Source organism: Pecten maximus, chromosome 16 (genome assembly GCF_902652985.1).
Source record: "Pecten maximus chromosome 16, xPecMax1.1, whole genome shotgun sequence".
NCBI classification, from domain to species: domain Eukaryota; kingdom Metazoa; phylum Mollusca; class Bivalvia; order Pectinida; family Pectinidae; genus Pecten; species Pecten maximus.
Genome location: NC_047030.1, coordinates 14,088,920 through 14,113,020, shown reverse-complemented (window position 1 = coordinate 14,113,020; position 24,101 = coordinate 14,088,920). Strand labels below are relative to the sequence as shown.

Genomic DNA, 24,101 nt, shown 5'->3' with positions numbered 1-24,101 from the left:
ACCTCCATACACCTTAGTGTTACACTTCACCTGACTGTAGTCAGCTACACCTCCATACACCTTAGTCAGTGTAACACTCCACCTGACTGTAGTCAGCTACACCTACATACACCTTAGTCAGTGTTACACTTCACCTGACTGTAGTCAGCTACACCTCCATACACCTTAGTCAGTGTTACACTTCACCTCACTGTAGTCAGCTACACCTCCATACACCTTAGTGTTACACTTCACCTGACTGTAGTCAGCTACACCTCCATACACCTTAGTGTTACACTTCACCTGACTGTAGTCAGCTACACCTCCATACACCTTAGTCAGTGTTACACTTCACCTGACTGTAGTCAGCTACACCTCCATACACCTTAGTGTTACACTTCACCTGACTGTAGTCAGCTACACCTCCATACACCTTAGTCAGTGTTACACTTCACCTGACTGTAGTCAGCTACACCTCCATACACCTTAGTGTTACACTTCACCTGACTGTAGTCAGCTACACCTCCATACACCTTAGTGTTACACTTCACCTGACTGTAGTCAGCTACACCTCCATACACCTTAGTCAGTGTTACACTTCACCTCACTGTAGTCAGCTACACCTCCATACACCTTAGTGTTACACTTCACCTGACTGTAGTCAGCTACACCTCCATACACCTTAGTGTTACACTTCACCTGACTGTAGTCAGCTACACATCCATACACCTTAGTGTTACACTACACCTGACTGTAGTCAGCTACACCTCCATACACCTTAGTGTTACACTTCACCTGACTGTAGTCAGCTACACCTCCATACACCTTAGTCAGTGTTACACTTCACCTGACTGTAGTCAGCTACACCTCCATACACCTTAGTGTTACACTTCACCTGACTGTAGTCAGCTACACCTCCATACACCTTAGTGTTACACTTCACCTGACTGTAGTCAGCTACACCTCCATACACCTTAGTCAGTGTTACACTTCACCTGACTGTAGTCAGCTACACCTCCATACACCTTAGTGTTACACTTCACCTGACTGTAGTCAGCTACACCTCCATACACCTTAGTGTTACACTTCACCTGACTGTAGTCAGCTACACCTCCATACACCTTAGTCAGTGTTACACTTCACCTCACTGTAGTCAGCTACACCTCCATACACCTTAGTGTTACACTTCACCTGACTGTAGTCAGCTACACCTCCATACACCTTAGTGTTACACTTCACCTGACTGTAGTCAGCTACACATCCATACACCTTAGTGTTACACTACACCTGACTGTAGTCAGCTACACCTCCATACACCTTAGTGTTACACTTCACCTGACTGTAGTCAGCTACACCTCCATACACCTTAGTCAGTGTAACACTTCACCTGACTGTAGTCAGCTACACCTACATACACCTTAGTCAGTGTTACACTTCACCTGACTGTAGTCAGCTACACCTCCATACACCTTAGTCAGTGTTACACTTCACCTGACTGTAGACAGCTACACCTCCATACACCTTAGTGTTACACTTCACCTGACTGTAGTCAGTTACACCTCCATACACCTTAGTGTTACACTTCACCTGACTGTAGTCAGTTACACCTCCATACACCTTAGTGTTACACTTCACCTGACTGTAGTCGGCTACACCTCCATACACCTTAGTGTTACACTTCACCTGACTGTAGTCAGTTACACCTCCATACACCTTAGTCAGTGTTACACTTCACCTGACTGTAGTCAGCTACACCTCCATACACCTTAGTGTTACACTTCACCTGACTGTAGTCAGCTACACCTCCATACATCTTAGTGTTACACTTCACCTGACTGTAGTCAGTTACACCTCCATACACCTTAGTGTTACACTTCACCTGACTGTAGTCAGTTACACCTCCATACACCTTAGTGTTACACTTCACCTGACTGTAGTCAGCTACACCTCCATACATCTTAGTGTTACACTTCACCTGACTGTAGTCAGCTACACCTCCATACACCTTAGTGTTACACTTCACCTGACTGTAGTCAGTTACACCTCCATACACCTTAGTGTTACACTTCACCTGACTGTAGTCAGCTACGCCTCCATACACCTTAGTGTTACACTTCACCTGACTGTAGTCAGCTACACCTCCATACACCTTAGTCAGTGTTACACTTCACCTGACTGTAGTCAGCTACACCTCCATACATCTTAGTGTTACACTTCACCTGACTGTAGTCAGCTACACCTCCATACACCTTAGTGTTACACTTCACCTGACTGTAGTCAGTTACACCTCCATACACCTTAGTCAGTGTTACACTTCACCTGACTGTAGTCAGCTACACCTCCATACATCTTAGTGTTACACTTCACCTGACTGTAGTCAGCTACACCTCCATACACCTTAGTCAGTGTTACACTTCACCTGACTGTAGTCAGCTACACCTCCATACACCTTAGTCAGTGTTACACTTCACCTGACTGTAGTCAGCTACACCTCCATACATCTAAGTGTTACACTTCACCTGACTGTAGTCGGCTACACCTCCATACACCTTAGTGTTACACTTCACCTGACTGTAGTCAGCTACACCTCCATACACCTTAGTGTTACACTTCACCTGACTGTAGTCAGCTACACCTCCATACACCTTAGTGTTACACTTCACCTGACTGTAGTCAGCTACACCTCCATACACCTTAGTCAGTGTTACACTTCACCTGACTGTAGTCAGCTACACCTCCATACACCTTAGTCAGTGTTACACTTCACCTGACTGTAGACAGCTACACCTCCATACACCTTAGTCAGTGTTACACTTCACCTGACTGTAGTCAGCTACACCTCCATACACCTTAGTCAGTGTTACACTTCACCTGACTGTAGTCAGCTACACCTCCATACACCTTAGTGTTACACTTCACCTGACTGTAGTCAGCTACACCTCCATACACCTTAGTGTTACACTTCACCTGACTGTAGTCAGCTACACCTCCATACATCTTAGTGTTACACTTCACCTGACTGTAGTCGGCTACACCTCCATACACCTTAGTGTTACACTTCACCTCACTGTAGTCAGCTACACCTCCATACACCTTAGTCAGTGTTACACTTCACCTGACTGTAGTCAGCTACACCTCCATACACCTTAGTGTTACACTTCACCTGACTGTAGTCAGCTACACCTCCATACACCTTAGTGTTACACTTCACCTGACTGTAGTCAGCTACACCTCCATACACCTTAGTGTTACACTTCACCTCACTGTAGTCAGCTACACCTCCATACACCTTAGTCAGTGTTACACTTCACCTGACTGTAGTCAGCTACACCTCCATACACCTTAGTGTTACACTTCACCCTTCACCTGACTGTAGTCAGCTACACCTCCATACACCTTAGTCAGTGTTACACTTCACATCACTGTAGTCAGCTACACCTCCATACACCTTAGTCAGTGTTACACTTCACCTGACTGTAGTCAGCTACACCTCCATACACCTTAGTGTTACACTTCACCTGACTGTAGTCAGCTACACCTCCATACACCTTAGTGTTACACTTCACCTGACTGTAGTCAGCTACACCTCCATACACCTTAGTCAGTGTTACACTTCACCTGACTGTAGTCAGCTACACCTCCATACACCTTAGTGTTACACTTCACCTGACTGTAGTCAGCTACACCTCCATACACCTTAGTCAGTGTTACACTTCACCTGACTGTAGTCAGCTACACCTCCATACACCTTAGTGTTACACTTCACCTGACTGTAGTCAGCTACACCTCCATACACCTTAGTGTTACACTTCACATCACTGTAGTCAGCTACACCTCCATACACCTTAGTCAGTGTTACACTTCACCTCACTGTAGTCAGCTACACCTCCATACACCTTAGTGTTACACTTCACCTGACTGTAGTCAGCTACACCTCCATACACCTTAGTCAGTGTTACAATTCACCTGACTGTAGTCAGCTACACCTCCATACACCTTAGTGTTACACTTCACCTGACTGTAGTCAGTTACACCTCCATACACCTTAGTCAGTGTTACACTTCACCTGACTGTAGTCAGCTACACCTCCATACACCTTAGTGTTACACTTCACCTGACTGTAGTCAGCTACACCTCCATACATCTTAGTGTTACACTTCACCTGACTGTAGTCAGTTACACCTCCATACACCTTAGTGTTACACTTCACCTGACTGTAGTCAGTTACACCTCCATACACCTTAGTGTTACACTTCACCTGACTGTAGTCAGCTACACCTCCATACATCTTAGTGTTACACTTCACCTGACTGTAGTCAGCTACACCTCCATACACCTTAGTGTTACACTTCACCTGACTGTAGTCAGTTACACCTCCATACACCTTAGTGTTACACTTCACCTGACTGTAGTCAGCTACGCCTCCATACACCTTAGTGTTACACTTCACCTGACTGTAGTCAGCTACACCTCCATACACCTTAGTCAGTGTTACACTTCACCTGACTGTAGTCAGCTACACCTCCATACATCTTAGTGTTACACTTCACCTGACTGTAGTCAGCTACACCTCCATACACCTTAGTGTTACACTTCACCTGACTGTAGTCAGTTACACCTCCATACACCTTAGTCAGTGTTACACTTCACCTGACTGTAGTCAGCTACACCTCCATACATCTTAGTGTTACACTTCACCTGACTGTAGTCAGCTACACCTCCATACACCTTAGTCAGTGTTACACTTCACCTGACTGTAGTCAGCTACACCTCCATACACCTTAGTCAGTGTTACACTTCACCTGACTGTAGTCAGCTACACCTCCATACATCTAAGTGTTACACTTCACCTGACTGTAGTCGGCTACACCTCCATACACCTTAGTGTTACACTTCACCTGACTGTAGTCAGCTACACCTCCATACACCTTAGTGTTACACTTCACCTGACTGTAGTCAGCTACACCTCCATACACCTTAGTGTTACACTTCACCTGACTGTAGTCAGCTACACCTCCATACACCTTAGTCAGTGTTACACTTCACCTGACTGTAGTCAGCTACACCTCCATACACCTTAGTCAGTGTTACACTTCACCTGACTGTAGACAGCTACACCTCCATACACCTTAGTCAGTGTTACACTTCACCTGACTGTAGTCAGCTACACCTCCATACACCTTAGTCAGTGTTACACTTCACCTGACTGTAGTCAGCTACACCTCCATACACCTTAGTGTTACACTTCACCTGACTGTAGTCAGCTACACCTCCATACACCTTAGTGTTACACTTCACCTGACTGTAGTCAGCTACACCTCCATACATCTTAGTGTTACACTTCACCTGACTGTAGTCGGCTACACCTCCATACACCTTAGTGTTACACTTCACCTCACTGTAGTCAGCTACACCTCCATACACCTTAGTCAGTGTTACACTTCACCTGACTGTAGTCAGCTACACCTCCATACACCTTAGTGTTACACTTCACCTGACTGTAGTCAGCTACACCTCCATACACCTTAGTGTTACACTTCACCTGACTGTAGTCAGCTACACCTCCATACACCTTAGTGTTACACTTCACCTCACTGTAGTCAGCTACACCTCCATACACCTTAGTCAGTGTTACACTTCACCTGACTGTAGTCAGCTACACCTCCATACACCTTAGTGTTACACTTCACCCTTCACCTGACTGTAGTCAGCTACACCTCCATACACCTTAGTCAGTGTTACACTTCACATCACTGTAGTCAGCTACACCTCCATACACCTTAGTCAGTGTTACACTTCACCTGACTGTAGTCAGCTACACCTCCATACACCTTAGTGTTACACTTCACCTGACTGTAGTCAGCTACACCTCCATACACCTTAGTGTTACACTTCACCTGACTGTAGTCAGCTACACCTCCATACACCTTAGTCAGTGTTACACTTCACCTGACTGTAGTCAGCTACACCTCCATACACCTTAGTGTTACACTTCACCTGACTGTAGTCAGCTACACCTCCATACACCTTAGTCAGTGTTACACTTCACCTGACTGTAGTCAGCTACACCTCCATACACCTTAGTGTTACACTTCACCTGACTGTAGTCAGCTACACCTCCATACACCTTAGTGTTACACTTCACATCACTGTAGTCAGCTACACCTCCATACACCTTAGTCAGTGTTACACTTCACCTCACTGTAGTCAGCTACACCTCCATACACCTTAGTGTTACACTTCACCTGACTGTAGTCAGCTACACCTCCATACACCTTAGTCAGTGTTACAATTCACCTGACTGTAGTCAGCTACACCTCCATACACCTTAGTGTTACACTTCACCTGACTGTAGTCAGCTACACCTCCATACACCTTAGTGTTACACTTCACCTGACTGTAGTCAGCTACACCTCCATACACCTTAGTCAGTGTTACACTTCACCTGACTGTAGTCAGCTACACCTCCATACACCTTAGTGTTACACTTTACCTGACTGTAGTCAGCTACACCTCCATACACCTTAGTGTTACACTTCACCTGACTGTAGTCAGCTACACCTCCATACACCTTAGTGTTACACTTCACCTGACTGTAGTCAGCTACACCTCCATACACCTTAGTGTTACACTTCACCTGACTGTAGTCAGCTACACCTCCATACACCTTAGTCAGTGTTACACTTCACCTGACTGTAGACAGCTACACCTCCATACACCTTAGTCAGTGTTACACTTCACCTGACTGTAGTCAGCTACACCTCCATACACCTTAGTGTTACACTTCACCTGACTGTAGTCAGCTACACCTCCATACACCTTAGTCAGTGTTACACTTCACCTGACTGTAGTCAGTTACACCTCCATACACCTTAGTCAGTGTAACACTTCACCTCACTGTAGTCAGTTACACCTCCATACACCTTAGTGTTACACTTCACCTCACTGTAGTCAGCTACACCTCCATACACCTTAGTGTTACACTTCACCTGACTGTAGTCAGCTACACCTCCATACACCTTAGTCAGTGTTACACTTCACCTCACTGTAGTCAGCTACACCTCCATACACCTTAGTGTTACACTTCACCTCACTGTAGTCAGCTACACCTCCATACACCTTAGTGTTACACTTCACCTGACTGTAGTCAGCTACACCTCCATACACCTTAGTGTTACACTTCACCTGACTGTAGTCAGTTACACCTCCATACACCTTAGTGTTACACTTCACCTGACTGTAGTCAGCTACACCTCCATACACCTTAGTGTTACACTTCACCTGACTGTAGTCAGCTACACCTCCATACACCTTAGTCAGTGTTACACTTCACCTGACTGTAGTCAGCTACACCTCCATACACCTTAGTGTTACACTTCACCTCACTGTAGTCAGCTACACCTCCATACACCTTAGTCAGTGTTACACTTCACCTCACTGTAGTCAGCTACACCTCCTTACACCTTAGTGTTACACTTCACCTGACTGTAGTCAGCTACACCTCCATACACCTTAGTCAGTGTTACACTTCACCTCACTGTAGTCAGCTACACCTCCATACACCTTAGTGTTACACTTCACCTGACTGTAGTCAGCTACACCTCCATACACCTTAGTGTTACACTTCACCTCACTGTAGTCAGCTACACCTCCATACACCTTAGTGTTACACTTCACCTGACTGTAGTCAGTTACACCTCCATACACCTTAGTGTTACACTTCACCTGACTGTAGTCAGCTACACCTCCATACACCTTAGTGTTACACTTCACCTCACTGTAGTCAGTTACACCTCCATACACCTTAGTGTTACACTTCACCTGACTGTAGTCAGCTACACCTCCATACACCTTAGTGTTACACTTCACCTGACTGTAGTCAGCTACACCTCCATACACCTTAGTCAGTGTTACACTTCACCTGACTGTAGTCAGCTACACCTCCATACACCTTAGTCAGTGTTACACTTCACCTGACTGTAGTCAGCTACACCTCCATACACCTTAGTGTTACACTTCACCTGACTGTAGTCAGCTACACCTCCATACACCTTAGTGTTACACTTCACCTGACTGTAGTCAGCTACACCTCCATACACCTTAGTCAGTGTTACACTTCACCTGACTGTAGTCAGTTACACCTCCATACACCTTAGTGTTACACTTCACCTGACTGTAGTCAGCTACACCTCCATACACCTTAGTGTTACACTTCACCTGACTGTAGTCAGCTACACCTCCATACACCTTAGTGTTACACTTCACCTGACTGTAGTCAGCTACACCTCCATACACCTTAGTCAGTGTTACACTTCACCTGACTGTAGTCAGTTACACCTCCATACACCTTAGTGTTACACTTCACCTGACTGTAGTCAGCTACACCTCCATACACCTTAGTGTTACACTTCACCTGACTGTAGTCAGTTACACCTCCATACACCTTAGTGTTACACTTCACCTCACTGTAGTCAGCTACACCTCCATACACCTTAGTGTTACACTTCACCTGACTGTAGTCAGCTACACCTCCATACACCTTAGTCAGTGTAACACTTCACCTGACTGTAGTCAGTCACACCTCCATACACCTTAGTGTTACACTTCACCTCACTGTAGTCAGCTACACCTCCATACACCTTAGTGTTACACTTCACCTCACTGTAGTCAGCTACACCTCCATACACCTTAGTCAGTGTTACACTTCACCTCACTGTAGTCAGCTACACCTCCATACACCTTAGTGTTACACTTCACCTGACTGTAGTCAGCTACACCTCCATACACCTTAGTCAGTGTTACACTTCACCTCACTGTAGTCAGCTACACCTCCATACACCTTAGTGTTACACTTCACCTCACTGTAGTCAGCTACACCTCCATACACCTTAGTGTTACACTTCACCTGACTGTAGTCAGCTACACCTCCATACACCTTAATGTTACACTTCACTTGACTGTAGTCAGTTACACCTCCATACACCTTAGTGTTACACTTCACCTGACTGTAGTCAGCTACACCTCCATACACCTTAGTGTTACACTTCACCTGACTGTAGTCAGCTACACCTCCATACACCTTCGTCAGTGTTACACTTCACCTCACTGTAGTCAGATACACCTCCATACACCTTAGTGTTACACTCCACCTGACTGTAGTCAGCTACACCTCCATACACCTTAGTGTTACACTTCACCTCACTGTAGTCAGCTACACCTCCATACACCTTAGTGTTACACTTCACCTGACTGTAGTCAGCTACACCTCCATACACCTTAGTGTTACACTTCACCTGACTGTAGTCAGCTACACCTCCATACACCTTAGTCAGTGTTACACTTCACCTGACTGTAGTCAGCTACACCTCCATACACCTTAGTGTTACACTTCACCTGACTGTAGTCAGCTACACCTCCATACACCTTAGTCAGTGTTACACTTCACCTGACTGTAGTCAGCTACACCTCCATACACCTTAGTGTTACACTTCACCTGACTGTAGTCAGCTACACCTCCATACACCTTAGTGTTACACTTCACCTGACTGTAGTCAGCTACACCTCCATACACCTTAGTGTTACACTTCACCTGACTGTAGTCAGCTACAACTCCATACACCTTAGTGTTACACTTCACCTGACTGTAGTCAGCTACACCTCCATACACCTTAGTGTTACACTTCACCTGACTGTAGTCAGCTACACCTCCATACACCTTAGTGTTACACTTCACCTGACTGTAGTCAGCTACACCTCCATACACCTTAGTGTTACACTTCACCTGACTGTAGTCAGCTACACCTCCATACACCTTAGTGTTACACTTCACCTGACTGTAGTCAGTTACACCTCCATACATCTTAGTCAGTGTTACACTTCACCTCACTGTAGTCAGCTACACCTCCATACACCTTAGTCAGTGTTACACTTCACCTGACTGTAGTCAGTTACACCTCCATACACCTTAGTGTTACACTTCACCTGACTGTAGTCAGTTACACCTCCATACACCTTAGTGTTACACTTCACCTGACTGTAGTCAGCTACACCTCCATACACCTTAGTGTTACACTTCACCTGACTGTAGTCAGCTACACCTCCATACACCTTAGTGTTACACTTCACCTGACTGTAGTCAGCTACACCTCCATACACCTTAGTCAGTGTTACACTTCACCTGACTGTAGTCAGCTACACCTCCATACACCTTAGTGTTACACTTCACCTGACTGTAGTCAGCTACACCTCCATACATCTTAGTGTTACACTTCACCTGACTGTAGTCAGCTACACCTCCATACACCTTAGTGTTACACTTCACCTGACTGTAGTCAGCTACACCTCCATACACCTTAGTGTTACACTTCACCTGACTGTAGTCAGTTACACCTCCATACACCTTAGTGTTACACTTCACCTGACTGTAGTCAGCTACACCTCCATACACCTTAGTATTACACTTCACCTCACTGTAGTCAGCTACACCTCCATACACCTTAGTGTTACACTTCACCTGACTGTAGTCAGCTACACCTCCATACACCTTAGTCAGTGTTACACTTCACCTGACTGTAGTCAGCTACACCTCCATACACCTTAGTCAGTGTTACACTTCACCTGACTGTAGTCAGTTACACCTCCATACACCTTAGTGTTACACTTCACCTGACTGTAGTCAGTTACACCTCCAAACACCTTAGTCAGTGTTACACTTCACCTGACTGTAGTCAGCTACACCTCCATACACCTTAGTGTTACACTTCACCTGACTGTAGTCAGTTACACCTCCATACACCTTAGTCAGTGTTACACTTCACCTCACTGTAGTCAGCTACACCTCCATACACCTTAGTGTTACACTTCACCTCACTGTAGTCAGCTACACCTCCATACACCTTAGTGTTACACTTCACCTGACTGTAGTCAGCTACACCTCCATACACCTTAGTCAGTGTTACACTTCACCTGACTGTAGTCAGCTACACCTCCATACACCTTAGTCAGTGTTACACTTCACCTCACTGTAGTCAGTTACACCTCCATACACCTTAGTGTTACACTTCACCTGACTGTAGTCAGTTACACCTCCATACACCTTAGTGTTACACTTCACCTCACTGTAGTCAGCTACACCTCCATACACCTTAGTGTTACACTTCACCTCACTGTAGTCAGCTACACCTCCATACACCTTAGTGTTACACTTCACCTCACTGTAGTCAGCTACACCTCCATACACCTTAGTCAGTGTTACACTTCACCTCACTGTAGTCAGCTACACCTCCATACACCTTAGTGTTACACTTCACCTGACTGTAGTCAGCTACACCTCCATACACCTTAGTCAGTGTTACACTTCACCTCACTGTAGTCAGCTACACCTCCATACACCTTAGTGTTACACTTCACCTCACTGTAGTCAGCTACACCTCCATACACCTTAGTGTTACACTTCACCTGACTGTAGTCAGCTACACCTCCATACACCTTAGTGTTACACTTCACCTGACTGTAGTCAGTTACACCTCCATACACCTTAGTGTTACACTTCACCTGACTGTAGTCAGTTACACCTCCATACACCTTAGTGTTACACTTCACCTGACTGTAGTCAGCTACACCTCCATACACCTTAGTGTTACACTTCACCTCACTGTAGTCAGTTACACCTCCATACACCTTAGTGTTACACTTCACCTGACTGTAGTCAGCTACACCTCCATACACCTTAGTGTTACACTTCACCTGACTGTAGTCAGCTACACCTCCATACACCTTAGTCAGTGTTACACTTCACCTGACTGTAGTCAGCTACACCTCCATACACCTTAGTCAGTGTTACACTTCACCTGACTGTAGTCAGCTACACCTCCATACACCTTAGTGTTACACTTCACCTGACTGTAGTCAGCTACACCTCCATACACCTTAGTCAGTGTTACACTTCACCTGACTGTAGTCAGTTACACCTCCATACACCTTAGTGTTACACTTCACCTGACTGTAGTCAGCTACACCTCCATACACCTTAGTGTTACACTTCACCTGACTGTAGTCAGCTACACCTCCATACACCTTAGTGTTACACTTCACCTGACTGTAGTCAGCTACACCTCCATACACCTTAGTCAGTGTTACACTTCACCTGACTGTAGTCAGTTACACCTCCATACACCTTAGTGTTACACTTCACCTGACTGTAGTCAGCTACACCTCCATACACCTTAGTGTTACACTTCACCTGACTGTAGTCAGTTACACCTCCATACACCTTAGTGTTACACTTCACCTCACTGTAGTCAGCTACACCTCCATACACCTTAGTGTTACACTTCACCTGACTGTAGTCAGCTACACCTCCATACACCTTAGTCAGTGTAACACTTCACCTGACTGTAGTCAGTCACACCTCCATACACCTTAGTGTTACACTTCACCTGACTGTAGTCAGCTACACCTCCATACACCTTAGTGTTACACTTCACCTCACTGTAGTCAGCTACACCTCCATACACCTTAGTCAGTGTTACACTTCACCTCACTGTAGTCAGCTACACCTCCATACACCTTAGTGTTACACTTCACCTGACTGTAGTCAGCTACACCTCCATACACCTTAGTCAGTGTTACACTTCACCTCACTGTAGTCAGCTACACCTCCATACACCTTAGTGTTACACTTCACCTCACTGTAGTCAGCTACACCTCCATACACCTTAGTGTTACACTTCACCTGACTGTAGTCAGCTACACCTCCATACACCTTAATGTTACACTTCACCTGACTGTAGTCAGTTACACCTCCATACACCTTAGTGTTACACTTCACCTGACTGTAGTCAGCTACACCTCCATACACCTTAGTGTTACACTTCACCTGACTGTAGTCAGCTACACCTCCATACACCTTCGTCAGTGTTACACTTCACCTCACTGTAGTCAGCTACACCTCCATACACCTTAGTGTTACACTCCACCTGACTGTAGTCAGCTACACCTCCATACACCTTAGTGTTACACTTCACCTCACTGTAGTCAGCTACACCTCCATACACCTTAGTGTTACACTTCACCTGACTGTAGTCAGCTACACCTCCATACACCTTAGTGTTACACTTCACCTGACTGTAGTCAGCTACACCTCCATACACCTTAGTCAGTGTTACACTTCACCTGACTGTAGTCAGCTACACCTCCATACACCTTAGTGTTACACTTCACCTGACTGTAGTCAGCTACACCTCCATACACCTTAGTCAGTGTTACACTTCACCTGACTGTAGTCAGCTACACCTCCATACACCTTAGTGTTACACTTCACCTGACTGTAGTCAGCTACACCTCCATACACCTTAGTGTTACACTTCACCTGACTGTAGTCAGCTACACCTCCATACACCTTAGTGTTACACTTCACCTGACTGTAGTCAGCTACAACTCCATACACCTTAGTGTTACACTTCACCTGACTGTAGTCAGCTACACCTCCATACACCTTAGTGTTACACTTCACCTGACTGTAGTCAGCTACACCTCCATACACCTTAGTGTTACACTTCACCTGACTGTAGTCAGCTACACCTCCATACACCTTAGTGTTACACTTCACCTGACTGTAGTCAGCTACACCTCCATACACCTTAGTGTTACACTTCACCTGACTGTAGTCAGTTACACCTCCATACATCTTAGTCAGTGTTACACTTCACCTCACTGTAGTCAGCTACACCTCCATACACCTTAGTCAGTGTTACACTTCACCTGACTGTAGTCAGTTACACCTCCATACACCTTAGTGTTACACTTCACCTGACTGTAGTCAGTTACACCTCCATACACCTTAGTGTTACACTTCACCTGACTGTAGTCAGCTACACCTCCATACACCTTAGTGTTACACTTCACCTGACTGTAGTCAGCTACACCTCCATACACCTTAGTGTTACACTTCACCTGACTGTAGTCAGCTACACCTCCATACACCTTAGTCAGTGTTACACTTCACCTGACTGTAGTCAGCTACACCTCCATACACCTTAGTGTTACACTTCACCTGACTGTAGTCAGCTACACCTCCATACATTTTAGTGTTACACTTCACCTGACTGTAGTCAGCTACACCTCCATACACCTTAGTGTTACACTTCACCTGACTGTAGTCAGCTACACCTCCATACACCTTAGTATTACACTTCACCTCACTGTAGTCAGCTACACCTCCATACACCTTAGTGTTACACTTCACCTGACTGTAGTCAGCTACACCTCCATACACCTTAGTCAGTGTTACACTTCACCTGACTGTAGTCAGCTACACCTCCATACACCTTAGTCAGTGTTACACTTCACCTGACTGTAGTCAGTTACACCTCCATACACCTTAGTGTTACACTTCACCTGACTGTAGTCAGTTACACCTCCATACACCTTAGTCAGTGTTACACTTCACCTGACTGTAGTCAGCTACACCTCCATACACCTTAGTGTTACACTTCACCTGACTGTAGTCAGCTACACCTCCATACACCTTAGTCAGTGTTACACTTCACCTCACTGTAGTCAGCTACACCTCCATACACCTTAGTGTTACACTTCACCTGACTGTAGTCAGTTACACCTCCATACACCTTAGTGTTACACTTCACCTGACTGTAGTCAGCTACACCTCCATACACCTTAGTGTTACACTTCACCTCACTGTAGTCAGCTACACCTCCATACACCTTAGTGTTACACTTCACCTGACTGTAGTCAGCTACACCTCCATACACCTTAGTCAGTGTTACACTTCACCTGACTGTAGTCAGCTACACCTCCATACACCTTAGTCAGTGTTACACTTCACCTCACTGTAGTCAGTTACACCTCCATACACCTTAGTGTTACACTTCACCTGACTGTAGTCAGTTACACCTCCATACACCTTAGTGTTACACTTCACCTCACTGTAGTCAGCTACACCTCCATACACCTTAGTGTTACACTTCACCTGACTGTAGTCAGCTACACCTCCATACACCTTAGTGTTACACTTCACCTCACTGTAGTCAGCTACACCTCCATACACCTTAGTCAGTGTTACACTTCACCTCACTGTAGTCAGCTACACCTCCATACACCTTAGTGTTACACTTCACCTGACTGTAGTCAGCTACACCTCCATACACCTTAGTCAGTGTTACACTTCACCTCACTGTAGTCAGCTACACCTCCATACACCTTAGTGTTACACTTCACCTCACTGTAGTCAGCTACACCTCCATACACCTTAGTGTTACACTTCACCTGACTGTAGTCAGCTACACCTCCATACACCTTAGTGTTACACTTCACCTGACTGTAGTCAGCTACACCTCCATACACCTTAGTGTTACACTTCACCTGACTGTAGTCAGTTACACCTCCATACACCTTAGTCAGTGTTACACTTCACCTGACTGTAGTCAGCTACACCTCCATACACCTTAGTGTTACACTTCACCTGACTGTAGTCAGCTACACCTCCATACACCTTAGTGTTACACTTCACCTGACTGTAGTCAGCTACACCTCCATACACCTTAGTGTTACACTTCACCTGACTGTAGTCAGCTACACCTCCATACACCTTAGTCAGTGTTACACTTCACCTGACTGTAGTCAGCTACACCTCCATACACCTTAGTGTTACACTTCACCTGACTGTAGTCAGCTACACCTCCATACACCTTAGTGTTACACTTCACCTGACTGTAGTCAGCTACACCTCCATACACCTTAGTGTTACACTTCACCTGACTGTAGTCAGCTACACCTCCATACACCTTAGTGTTACACTTCACCTGACTGTAGTCAGCTACACCTCCATACACCTTAGTGTTACACTTCACCTGACTGTAGTCAGCTACACCTCCATACACCTTAGTGTTACACTTCACCTGACTGTAGTCAGCTACACCTCCATACACCTTAGTGTTACACTTCACCTGACTGTAGTCAGCTACACCTCCATACACCTTAGTGTTACACTTCACCTGACTGTAGTCAGCTACACCTCCATACACCTTAGTGTTACACTTCACCTGACTGTAGTCAGCTACACCTCCATACACCTTAGTGTTACACTTCACCTGACTGTAGTCAGCTACACCTCCATACACCTTAGTGTTACACTTCACCTGACTGTAGTCAGCTACACCTCCATACACCTTAGTGTTACACTTCACCTGACTGTAGTCAGCTACACCTCCATACACCTTAGTGTTACACTTCACCTGACTGTAGTCAGCTACACCTCCATACACCTTAGTGTTACACTTCACCTGACTGTAGTCAGCTACACCTCCATACACCTTAGTAGTTACACTTCACCTCACTGTAGTCAGCTACACCTCCATACACCTATCAGTGTTACACTTCACCTGACTGTAGTCAGCTACACCTCCATACACCTTAGTCGTGTTACACTTCACCTGACTGTAGTCAGCTACACCTCCATACACCTTAGTCAGTGTTACACTTCACCTGACTGTAGTCAGCTACACCTCCATACACCTTAGTGTTACACTTCACCTGACTGTAGTCAGTTACACCTCCATACACCTTAGTCCGTGTACACTTCACCTGACTGTAGTCAGCTACACCTCCATACACCTTAGTGTTACACTTCACCTGACTGTAGTCAGCTTACACCTCCATACACCTTAGTCAGTGTTACACTTCACCTGCACTGTAGTCAGCTACACCTCCATACACTTAGTGTTACACTTCACCTGACTGTAGTCAGTACCATTACACCTCCATACACCTTAGTGTTACACTTCACCTCACTGTAGTCAGCTACACCTCCATACACCTTAGTGTTACACTTCACCTGACTGTAGTCAGCTACACCTCCATACACCTTAGTGTTACACTTCACCTGACTGTAGTCAGCTACACCTCCATACACCTTAGTCAGTGTTACACTTCACCTGACTGTAGTCAGCTACACCTCCATACACCTTAGTCAGTGTTACACTTCACCTCACTGTAGTCAGTTACACCTCCATACACCTTAGTGTTACACTTCACCTGACTGTAGTCAGTTACACCTCCATACACCTTAGTGTTACACTTCACCTCACTGTAGTCAGCTACACCTCCATACACCTTAGTGTTACACTTCACCTCACTGTAGTCAGCTACACCTCCATACACCTTAGTGTTACACTTCACCTCACTGTAGTCAGCTACACCTCCATACACCTTAGTCAGTGTTACACTTCACCTCACTGTAGTCAGCTACACCTCCATACACCTTAGTGTTACACTTCACCTGACTGTAGTCAGCTACACCTCCATACACCTTAGTCAGTGTTACACTTCACCTCACTGTAGTCAGCTACACCTCCATACACCTTAGTGTTACACTTCACCTCACTGTAGTCAGCTACACCTCCATACACCTTAGTGTTACACTTCACCTGACTGTAGTCAGCTACACCTCCATACACCTTAGTGTTACACTTCACCTGACTGTAGTCAGTTACACCTCCATACACCTTAGTGTTACACTTCACCTGACTGTAGTCAGCTACACCTCCATACACCTTAGTCAGTGTTACACTTCACCTGACTGTAGTCAGCTACACCTCCATACACCTTAGTGTTACACTTCACCTGACTGTAGTCAGCTACACCTCCATACACCTTAGTGTTACACTTCACCTGACTGTAGTCAGCTACAACTCCATACACCTTAGTGTTACACTTCACCTGACTGTAGTCAGCTACACCTCCATACACCTTAGTGTTACACTTCACCTCACTGTAGTCAGCTACACCTCCATACACCTTAGTGTTACACTTCACCTGACTGTAGTCAGTTACACTACAGTCAGTGTTACACTTCACCTGACTGTAGTCAGCTACACCTCCATACACCTTAGTCAGTGTTACACTTCACCTGACTGTAGTCAGTTACACCTCCATACACCTTAGTGTTACACTTCACCTGACTGTAGTCAGTTACACCTCCATACACCTTAGTGTTACACTTCACCTGACTGTAGTCAGCTACACCTCCATACACCTTAGTCAGTGTTACACTTCACCTGACTGTAGTCAGCTACACCTCCATACACCTTAGTGTTACACTTCACCTGACTGTAGTCAGCTACACCTCCATACACCTTAGTGTTACACTTCACCTGACTGTAGTCAGCTACACCTCCATACACCTTAGTGTTACACTTCACCTGACTGTAGTCAGCTACACCTCCATACACCTTAGTGTTACACTTCACCTGACTGTAGTCAGCTACACCTCCATACATCTTAGTGTTACACTTCACCTGACTGTAGTCAGCTACACCTCCATACACCTTAGTGTTACACTTCACCTCACTGTAGTCAGCTACACCTCCATACACCTTAGTGTTACACTTCACCTGACTGTAGTCAGCTACACCTCCATACACCTTAGTCAGTGTTACACTACACCTGACTGTAGTCAGCTACACCTCCATACACCTTAGTGTTACACTTCACCTGACTGTAGTCAGCTACACCTCCATACACCTTAGTGTTACACTTCACCTGACTGTAGTCAGCTACACCTCCATACACCTTAGTGTTACACTTCACCTGACTGTAGTCAGCTACACCTCCATACACCTTAGTGTTACACTTCACCTGACTGTAGTCAGCTACACCTCCATACACCTTAGTCAGTGTTACACTTCACCTGACTGTAGTCAGCTACACCTCCATACACCTTAGTCAGTGTACACTTCACCTGACTGTAGTCAGCTACACCTCCATACACCTTAGTCAGTGTAACACTTCACCTGACTGTAGTCAGCTACACCTCCATACACCTTAGTCAGTGTTACACTTCACCTCACTGTAGTCAGCTACACCTCCATACACCTTAGTGTTACACTTCACCTGACTGTAGTCAGTTACACCTCCATACACCTTAGTGTTACACTTCACCTCACTGTAGTCAGCTACACCTCCATACACCTTAGTGTTACACTTCACCTGACTGTAGTCAGCTACACCTCCATACACCTTAGTCAGTGTTACACTTCACCTGACTGTAGTCAGCTACACCTCCATACATCTTAGTCAGTTACACCTCCATACACCTTAGTGTTACACTTCACCTGACTGTAGTCAGCTTCACCTCCATACACCTTAGTGTTACACTTCACCTGACTGTAGTCAGCTACACCTACATACACCTTAGTCAGTGTTACACTTCACCTGACTGTAGTCAGCTACACCTCCATACACCTTAGTGTTACACTTCACCTGACTGTAGTCAGCTACACCTCCATACACCTTAGTGTTACACTTCACCTGACTGTAGTCAGCTACACCTCCATACACCTTAGTCAGTGTTACACTTCACCTGACTGTAGTCAGCTACACCTCCATACACCTTAGTGTTACACTTCACCTGACTGTAGTCAGCTACACCTCCATACACCTTAGTCAGTGTTACACTTCACCTGACTGTAGTCAGCTACACCTCCATACACCTTAGTGTTACACTTCACCTGACTGTAGTCAGCTACACCTCCATACACCTTAGTCAGTGTTACACTTCACCTCACTGTAGTCAGTTACACCTCCATACACCTTAGTGTTACACTTCACCTGACTGTAGTCAGCTACACCTCCATACACCTTAGTCAGTGTTACACTTCACCTCACTGTAGTCAGTTACACCTCCATACACCTTAGTGTTACACTTCACCTGACTGTAGTCAGCTACACCTCCATACACCTTAGTCAGTGTTACACTTCACCTGACTGTAGTCAGCTACACCTCCATACACCTTAGTGTTACACTTCACCTGACTGTAGTCAGCTACACCTCCATACACCTTAGTCAGTGATACACTTCACCTGACTGTAGTCAGCTACACCTCCATACACCTTAGTGTTACACTTCACCTGACTGTAGTCAGCTACACCTCCATACACCTTAGTGTTACACTTCACCTCACTGTAGTCAGCTACACCTCCATACACCTTAGTGTTACACTTCACCTCACTGTAGTCAGCTACACCTCCATACACCTTAGTCAGTGTTACACTTCACCTGACTGTAGTCAGCTACACCTCCATACACCTTAGTCAGTGTAACACTTCACCTGACTGTAGTCAGCTACACCTCCATACACCTTAGTGTTACACTTCACCTGACTGTAGTCGGCTACACCTCCATACACCTTAGTGTTACACTTCACCTGACTGTAGTCAGCTACACCTCCATACACCTTAGTGTTACACTTCACCTCACTGTAGTCAGTTACACCTCCATACACCTTAGTCAGTGTAACACTTCACCTCACTGTAGTCAGCTACACCTCCATACATCTTAGTCAGTTACACCTCCATACACCTTAGTCAGTACCTTTTATTAAATGTCAATCATTGGTCTCCATTTACTAAAATTGGATATTATTATGAATGCTAATTAATACCTGGTAATCAGATTGTGCATTGTATTTTCTTACTTTTCTTTTTCAGAAAGAGCTGCGTGATGAGAAACGTCTGCGCGAGAGATGCCTCCGTAAACAGGGAGATGTGGAGCATATGAATAAACTCCGAAAGAAGTTTGTAAAACGGGCAAAGAAATACTTCGGAACTCCTTATGCCAAGAAGTACTGGTCACCAGATCGTAAGTAACGTTATACATACTATAAAAAGTATACCTATAGCCTAGTGTATAGAGTAAGCATTTCATTCTATCAAACTTAATCTTCCTGTTTATTTATGTTTAAATTATTCCAAATTGTGTTGCTTCTGCATTACAGAACTAAATTAAGGTTTCAATATTTATAGAGTAATTGCCCTTTATGCAGATTAAAAAAAAAAAAAAAAAAAAATTAAAAATTGTAAAAAAATAAATAAACAATTACACAAGGCCATTTCATACTGATGTGTTAGTCTTTTATACCCTGTCAATGTCAATGCCTGTTCAAACGTCTGAAATATTTGTCCCTTTACTTACACAGAGCCGGAATACAAAAGTCGTCTTTTCCTGGACTGTTGTGGTTTGGTACGACAGGTGATGCGAGATCTACGTAAAGACTTCGGCTTTCGTCTCGGGCCGTGGAATCAGGCATACATGTTTGATTTACTTCCGAATGTTGTGGAGCGAGAAGAAGACATGAAACCAGGAGACTTAGTGTTTATATCTGGAACATATCCACGTCCTAACGGTGTGTACATCGTCAATGAATATTGGACCTGACTGTGTATTATATGAGCTATGAACCTAAATGTGATATCAACATATATTTGACGAATTAGCTGCCATTTTCAGTCTACTTAAATTTATCTAATTATGAAATATTGTTCAACTGTGATTAACTGTGACTAGCTGTGTATACTGAAAATACAAATACAACTATCACTTCCATTTTGCAATTGGGCAAAATGCCCAGTTTTTTCTAGCTTTTGATTGGTTGAAATTTGAATAATTATATTGTCCTATCTAGTTCAAAAAATTTGGTATAGAGATGAAATTAACAACAATTCCGGAACTCTAAAATTCAAATGTCATAGACATTTATTTGGTGTCTGGTTGTTCCAGCACTGGTATTACATACAACTGTACTTGGCTTTTACCCCTAAATCTTACCGACTTCCATACGAGCCAACAGGCCTGATTAATATCAGTTGATTCAAATATCACTTCTTTTGCTATAGTTGTAAAATTTATAAATTTTATAGTTTTTATGAATATCATAGGTATATATGTATATATCAGTCTGCTGAGGTAGATTGATTATGATAATTGGTATTCTCACTACCTGACCACTAATTCAATTTCAGAATTATCTTCATAGGCGGATGACATTTAGGAGCATGTGGCTCTTGCTTGATGATTTGTACTGTATAAGCAATCTTGTAGTTGACACTACATGAATATCAAGTGTTTTTTTTTTATTAATTTTCTTCAGCTCGGCAGCAGAAGCACCTTATGACCCATGTGGAAATTTGGGCAGGAGATAGAAACAAAACGATTGGAGCCCGCTGGAACAATGGCAAAGTCCAGGTTTGGGATGACTACCGATTTGAAGCAAAGAGTTTCATCGATGCCAAATACCACTTCCGGTCATTAGACACTTGGCTACAAGGCATCTGTCGCAGGTCAGCTTGAGTGTTCTATCTGATAACCGATTAACTTGTGTCTTCACAGAGCTTATTAGTTATACCCCTGGGTTAGACATAATGACAGTTGGCATAAGTGTGGATGTGCAACAGGTTAAAGCTTTAGGAGAATGTAAAAGATTGTAATTTGGCCAGTTGATCAATCTATATTTGTACCTGCATTCTGATATCTTTTATTTGAGTTCTATGGCGTTTTGTCATTGAAGACGTCCTAATGAATAATTCTCTGTATGTATTTTGGTTTGACTGCTTTAAGATGCAGTAGTATAGTGTTGGTCTGATGTCAGTTTCTTCAAATTATTTTTCCTGAATAATCCAAGAGGTCGAAACCCATGATTATTGAATTGTAACATACAATATTTGAATGAATATATGGGATTTGAACTTTGGCTTCAGAATATCCAAGACCAACTTCCAAAGTTATATGAACAAAATTTGAAGAAAAATAATCTCTGCAGGGAAAATCTGTATTTTCAATTAAAATACGGTATACATATTTTGAAGTTGATAGAAGTTAAGATTTGATATAGCAACACTATGAGCAAGCTAAATGTATGGCAGGCCCCTTTAGCCTCTTGTTCAAAAAGTACTGAAATGATCATGTACTTTACAACTTAAATAGTTCCTTGTTTAATACTTCATTGTGTGTATAATAGCTGATCATAACTGATCGCGTGGATGAACAATATGTAACGGCTGACAGGTGGCCATTTTATGACTTGTAAATTGTTGTCATTATAAATATTGCTGTCATTATTTCAATGAGAGTATTGGAGGAACCTTTTTTGTTATGAACATATGTTAACTTTTCATTGTTGGTAGCTTATGAAATAAGCCTGCATGAATTTAAATTTGTGCAAAGAAATGACCTTGACTATACTCAAGGTCACAGGGGTGAATTGGTTGAAAGAATGAAACAACTTCTCAATAACCAAAAGTCCTAGAATCAAGATATTTGGCTGATACAGTCAGTTCCTGGGGAAAATCCCAACAAAGTTTGTAAAAAGAGATGACCTTGACCATTACTCAAGGTTACAGGGGTTAAATTTGTTGAAACACTTAAACAACTATAATCATGAAAAGTAACAATGTATAACACTATGGTGAGCAATGGGAGATCTAGGACCTCTTGTTTAATTCTTTGACAAAAACAAAATTGCTTCCAAAACAGAATAAATGTCATTCTTATTTTGGATGGACAACAGCATTGTAAAGCTTCGAAAAAATTTCAATTAAATATTAATTTCATGATTAAATCTCTTTCTCTTTAGATAATTAATAGGAAAGAATAGTAAAGATCTAACATACTGTAAAACTAATAAAGGCCATTCAATGGTGTAGGCGAAGATCCCAGTGGGATCTCCTGTTGAAAAATGCATCATGTACTCTTGTTGAAAGTAGATGTACAACCTTGTGATCAGACAGAAGCTTTGTTACAGCTGGTTATGAATCAATAGTTATATATAACTATGACCAAGGTACTTTACATATATATCTTCTCCGGTGCCCTATGAATAGCTAGCCCTTATTTATATTAATGAAAGTTATATTTATCCTTAAAATTGTATTTTGAAAATATGAGTCAGAAAATTTAAGAAAACATTGTAAATTTTCAAAAATGATGCATACCAATGACTGTCCTTTATAAATTTACACATAACATAAAAAATATATCTGACATTGGATAGCACCACTTACAGATTCAAGGGCTGTGTTGTTTTAAGTTCTTCAAGTATGATACAATACAATGTACTTGTTGAAATGATAGTAATCAATAATAAAGATAGCTTTGATTAACTACTTCTTTATAAATTAGACGTTATTCTAAAATAATTCTTTCTAAATTGATATTTTATAATCATAAAAACTGATGATGCAGATTTAGTTGAGTCTGTGTCCTTTGATCTGTGCTCCATCTGTATTTAGATTTGACTGTCAGATTAAGTATTGATGTTTAACGACATGAT

At 43.6% G+C, this 24,101-nt stretch overlaps 1 protein-coding gene across 1 annotated transcript in view; it reads left to right on the top strand.

Annotated features, from left to right (window-relative positions):
- LOC117345280 overlaps positions 1–24,101 on the top strand; it is a 100,159-nt gene that overhangs the window by 69,080 nt on the left and 6,978 nt on the right. The window contains exons 2-4 of the mRNA XM_033908331.1: positions 20,485–20,635; positions 20,973–21,179; positions 21,924–22,113. Of these exons, the coding sequence (XP_033764222.1) occupies positions 20,485–20,635; positions 20,973–21,179; positions 21,924–22,113 (548 nt within the window). The remainder of the gene's footprint in view (positions 1–20,484; positions 20,636–20,972; positions 21,180–21,923; positions 22,114–24,101) is intronic.